The 6076-nt window shown below is 36.8% G+C and overlaps 1 protein-coding gene across 1 annotated transcript; it reads left to right on the forward strand.

Annotated features, from left to right (window-relative positions):
- The first annotated feature begins 440 nt into the window (after nucleotides 1-440).
- On the forward strand, nucleotides 441-1929 carry LOC21396778 (zinc-finger homeodomain protein 9). The gene is given in 2 exon segments (XM_010089861.2): nucleotides 441-947; nucleotides 949-1929. Coding segments are annotated over 2 exon segments (1068 nt in total). The 5' UTR covers nucleotides 441-678; the 3' UTR covers nucleotides 1748-1929.
- Nucleotides 1930-6076: the final 4147 nt, after the last annotated feature.

Below are 6076 nucleotides of genomic sequence, written 5' to 3' on the forward strand. Positions count from 1 at the left end.
TCTACCGAGTCAACTCGTCCCTTTTTAACCGAGTCATAGTTGCCTGAAACCGAAAATCCTTTTTGTTTTTGTTTTTTTATTTATTTTTATTTTAAATTATGGTTTAAGTAAAGCAGAGTCAAAATACCGGAGGTGTAAATTGTAATATGTAGTGGTGGTAGAAAAACACCTAAAGGCTTAAGCACACAGGGAGGGTCAAATTCTCTGCCCCATAGCTTAAAGGGAGGTATATTTATTACAACACAAACATCTAACCCCAAGTGAGGTCAGAAACTTAACCATGGATTAGAACCAGGGTTAAAAACCCAAGTGGTTAAGAAGGACAACCACAAAACCAAAGATTTTTATTATCAACAATCATCACTGCTCATCATCATCATCATCATCATCAACAACAACAACAACAACAACAACATCTCCTCCTCCTTCTTCCTCTTCATCCTCCTCGTCAAACTGAAAAAGAAAAAAAAAAACCCACCATTTTTTTTAACCTTTTTCTTTCCCAAAACACTTTCTCCTTAATCTCTAAGAGCTCATTTCTTCTTTCTCTATGAACGGTCTTGGTCATATTTATAATCCTCAAAAAGACCTCTAATAATCCTAACAACCCCATAAAAGCAAACACTTTTTTTTTTTGTTTTTTGTTTTTTATTTTAAAGAACCCTAGATGTTTGAGCCATGGAAATAGCCTCTACAACAATCACCGCCACCACCGCCAACGTCACAGCTGCAGGCACCACAAAATCCCCAGAAGCCGAGAGCGAGACTCCGACCCGGATCCAATCCGCCAAGCCCTTGTCGTTCAGCAACGGAGTACTGAAACGCCACCACCCCCATCACAACAATCACCACCACCAACACCACCACCACCACCACCACCACGCCGTCGTGGTGACGTACAGAGAATGTCTGAAGAACCACGCGGCCAGCCTCGGCGGCCACGCCCTCCGCCTGTGGCTGCCACCGCAACTTCCACCGCCGTGACCCCGACGATCCTCTCCCCACCGCCACCACCAACCCTTCCTCCGCAGCCGCCGCAACTCACGTAATCGAATACCAACCCCACCACCGTCACCACCCCCCGCCGCCACCCAACCGCAGCCCCAATTCCGCCTCTCCACCGCCGATTTCCTCTTCCTACTACCCCTCCGCTCCCCACATGCTCCTAGCTCTCTCCACTGGAGGAGCCGCGCCCCAAGATAACCATAACCATAATCATCTCGCAGGAGTGGGACCCACGGGTGCTGCTGCTGCTGTGGTGGCTGCTCCTCCTGGCGTCATTACGCCGAGCTCGAGCAGCCGGAAGCGATTCCGGACGAAATTCAGCCAGGATCAGAAGGAGAAGATGTGCCAATTCGCGGAGAAAGTCGGGTGGAAGATGCAGAAACGGGATGAGGAGCTTGTCCGGGAGTTTTGCGGCGAAATCGGAGTCGACAAGGGAGTTCTCAAAGTTTGGATGCACAATAATAAGAACACTTTTGCGAAGAAGGATCACAATAACAATAATAACAGTGTTAATGGAGGTCAGAACAGTATTTTGGAGCAAACCCACAACAACAACAACAACAACAGTATTAATGGCAATAACAGCAACGACACCACCAAAGGCGACGGCGATGGCGACGACGACGACAACGACAACATGGAGGATGATCCAAACCACTACGATCAAGATCACCGTCATCACCATGGTGATGGTGGAGCGGGACATCATGTATCGACTAATGGGTCTTCATCTTCATCTTGATCCTTTTGGAGATAAAATTAATAAGGTCATGTTAATTAGATAGAGTAAGAGACTTTGGTATTAAATTTTAGTTGTTTCTTAATTTACTCTTCTTTCCTTTTTTTTTCTTTCTTTGTTTAGTGTTAATTAATGAGATCGTTACTTTGTTGAGGATATAACATGCGAGCGATTGAATGATGCAACCCCAAAAGAAAGAGAAAAAAAAAAAAAAAACTTAATTTTGCGTATCTAGTTTTTAATTTTCTCATAATTAATCTCTTTGATTTGATATTTTGTTGCTCGGGGGACGCCGGTCTTGGGAGTTCAATTATCATGTTGAACTCGGACTGTTTTACTAGTTTTCTTTCTAATCTGGACCAGGAAATTTGAGAGAAGAGAAGAAGAAAAAATGAAAAAGAGAGCATCTTTTTATTTTTTATTTTATTCCCTTGTTAGTAATAATTTGCTTCGAATTAGCAGTGCATGTTTTCTTTTTTCCGGGTTTTTTTTTTGGCTCAACTTTCAGTCGGAGGGAGGAATGAAAATTTCTGAATCTAACGTCTTATCAGAAATGATTTCTATATTTTTTTTTGCCCGCCGCTCCTTGGTGTTGTGTTTGTCTGAGAGAAAGAAGCAGAAAGTGTTGCTGCTTCTAATGGGGGTGGTTGCAAACATTATTCTGATTTATCCCAACTAGCTTTACACAATACTTTTCCTTTAGTTTATGGGAATGAAAGCTGATCCAAGAGATCTTACACCATATTTTAATTAATTAATAGAACAATTCTTATCATTATAATATAATGCCTTTACTATGATTAGTCTTTGCGTACTTTACCCACTATTTTAAGCAAAACTTGTATAATTTACAAATGGGTATGCTGTTGGTATGGACATATTTATTTTATAATTCTTTTGTTATTGTTCAATGTTTGTGATCTAACTAATATTTCCAAAGCAATCCTATCATGGGATTTTCTTCTTTTTTTTTTTTCCTTTTTAAAAAAAATATTATTATGATTCTCCATGCTGAGGCAAGAACCACTCGATCTAGGTCCATGTGTTGTGTCACCTTTTCTTGATACTCTGGAAGTTTGGATGGTAGGATAGGAGGATAAATCCCAAATAGATAATGTAATAAGATTTTAATACAAAGTTTTATGGTACACTGATTAAGATAGACGAGTTGATTAATTAAATATGTCTGAACTCTGCCTTTTTAGTATTAATATTTTAAAGGATCACTTTCCTTTTAAGGGAAGCATATCGAAGTTCATGACCATATTTTAATGTATTAAATTAATTGAGATGATGACGGAAGTGAAACTAAATGTCTACCACCAATAACCACTTTCTGGGTTTGTTTTGGTATTTTTTTCGTATCGATGAAGTCACTAATCTTGTTTTTGTGGGGTGACTTGTCTTTGTGTCTTAACTCTCTAGACTCCTCTAAGCATGGGGTCCTGTCCTTAAAAACCAGAGAGAAAGAGAGAGAGAGAGAGAGAGAGAGAGAGAGAGAGAGAGAGAGAGAGAGAGAGAGATGGGAATTTCTGGGAATTCAGAACTTTGACCACCTACATATCATTAATTAATAGGTATACAAGAAAAAAGGTATCAGTATTCAGATTCATAAGCTGGATTTAATAAAGATAAGATCCAAGAGAAAAAAGAAAAAATGGGGGAAATGAAAATATGTCCAAAACTTAGAAAGTAATAATGTTGTCAAAACATAACAATAAATCAAGGTCCTCCAATGCCTGAGAATTGACTATAAATAATTAAATAGTAATGTAAGTAGTACAAGGACTGTTTATGTGTTTAAGCAGGTGCAAATGCAATAAATTGAACAGTTAGATAGTACGGCCTCCTGTTTTTTAATTAAGGAAAAACACCCAATGGTTGTTGGGGGATGAAGAATTGCTTGATGAAGGAGCTAACTTTAAATGATTGAAATTTTGAGCTTTTTAAAAAAAAAAAATTATTTGTTGCGAATTAGCTTTGCTTTATTTTATTTTATTTTAAACTGCTTCTAGTCTCTACATCATGATATGCTTTTGATACCCAACTAAACTAGTGATTATCCACTAGAAACTTTTTAGTTTATCAGGTTTTTTCACTGATCAAATCACCCTTTGGTCAGAGTTATAAATCACACAATAAATTGATAAAATGGGTTGCTCTGTCACAGACCCGCCACAGGCTCTTTCTATCGCTCTTTTTCAAACCATTCTCACGTAATCTCTGTGACTATTTATCAGCAGTAGTACTAGGCTACTGAGAAAAAAGAATTTGAGGCTCATAAGTACCACATAACTTTCACGTTTGCGAGCGTCACGACATATATATTGATAACGCTACCAAATCTTGTGTTGTTCCCGACTAAATCAACTTTACGTCGTTTTTCTCAAGTTTAGAGGTTGTTTGGTTAGGGATTCGTTACTTAATTCGAATCATGATTCGTGGTTCGTTATAGTATTTTTTTTCATAAAAAAATACACATAAATAAAAAATAATTCTAATCACATGTTTTTAATCTATGAACTAAACGTCTCATAATTTCGAGCATCCTCTTTATACTCACAATAATCCAATTCTACAATAAGTAATTTCAGGGCATGTGTGATTCCTCGAGATGCTATGAAAGGTGCTTAGGGAATAATAGCGTTATCAAAAGATCTCTCCATATCTATCGTTTGCATATAACAACGTTACTTTCATATGGCAAATGGGTGGTTTGTGGAGAGAGAGAGAGAGAGAGAGAGAGAGAGAGAGAGAGAGAGAGAGAGAGAGAGAGAGAGAGAGAGAGAGAGAGCACAATGTCCAAAACGACCAAGCCCTTTCATTTTCCTCAAATGCATCTGGTTTGCCCAAATTGGTCACATAATTGGGCGAGGAATCACGATCCTTGTGTTTATATATTATTATTATTAGTATTATTGTTCATCTCAATGTGAATAGACAACTTTCCTTTGGGGAAGTTCTTTTTCTAGAGAGAAATTAATACAAGATATAGTGGAATTAATATTGGCCATGAAAAATCTAAACTTTGAAGGGAAGGATAATTAATGATGCAAAGGGACAGAATAGGCAAAAGCAGTTTCTGGGTAGTCCACACCATATTCTCAAAAAGAACACGAGAGATAGAGAGAGATTAAAGAACAAAAGAAGAGGAGATATGGGCAGTCTATTTCCATTGGATTCTCGTTGAATAAGGCCTTTTCTTTCACCAATTAATTAGGCTATTTTGTGTCGTTGTATAGGGCTTTGTCCATGACATGTGGATAATGGACTGTCTTCGATCGACTCCATAATACAAAGGATGGTATGGTAAATTCACCACTCTCTTTTGCTTCTCTCGAAATCCCTCATTAAATTCATTGTTGCAACTCCACCCCCAGTTCAAGGTAGGTAGATAAATAAATAAATAAAATCATGTTATGGTTTGAGGGAGAATTTATGGTATGCATGAAAGAAAATACTCTAGTGGTATACGATATTGTTTTATAATATTTAGATCATTCACATTTTTCTTAATTTAATATGATTTTGTTATAATTTAACCGTTCAAAATTGTATCTTACGTGCAATAAAATTTCTTCTTTTAGCTCGTATTTATGGAAATATTTTTTTTTCTACGAAAATGTAACAAAAGAAAACTACTAAGTTGAGAATATGTGTCTTAAAAATTTTGTTATATTATTATATATGTTCGTTCTCTCGAGATGGCTGTGCCCATTGATTTTCAATTAGAAGTTATCTTGATATCTTCAACATCAATATCTTACCTAATAGTAGTCCTACGGCTGATGAAAAAAGGTTTCAAAAAGGGTAAAAATAAGGAATAAAGAAGAAAGATATACAGCATAATCCAGTTACGCATTTCAAATAATATTCCCTCGGTATACTCTCATGTGACTAATTGGCTACGATGTGATTCTTTTCTCCAAAATCTTATCCGACAAAAATTAAAAAAAAAACAAAAAAATATTTTATCTTCAGTCTTTTGTTGTTTGGTTTTCCTTTACATATCGTTGTTAATTTATCTACAAACTGGCTTTTTTCACGCAATATTAAAAATGTATTGTCGTTTAGTTATCCATAAAGATAAAGATAGAGAACCGAATTTTACACATCTTTACTATGGCTTGGACACATTCATTAGCAGCATAAAAGAAGCATGAAGACATACGAATTGAAATACATTTACAGCCAAGTCAATGAAGGACCACTCAATTATTTTGCAGCATAAAGATTAGTGCGCTTTTTTTTTTTGTGAGGTGGTGGTCCAATTTATTTTCACGTCTTATATATCTCCTAATAATCTGTCTTTGATATTCCTTTTGAATCGGC

This window comes from Morus notabilis, unplaced genomic scaffold (assembly GCF_000414095.1).
Source record: "Morus notabilis unplaced genomic scaffold, ASM41409v2 Scaffold897, whole genome shotgun sequence".
Lineage (NCBI taxonomy): Eukaryota > Viridiplantae > Streptophyta > Magnoliopsida > Rosales > Moraceae > Morus > Morus notabilis.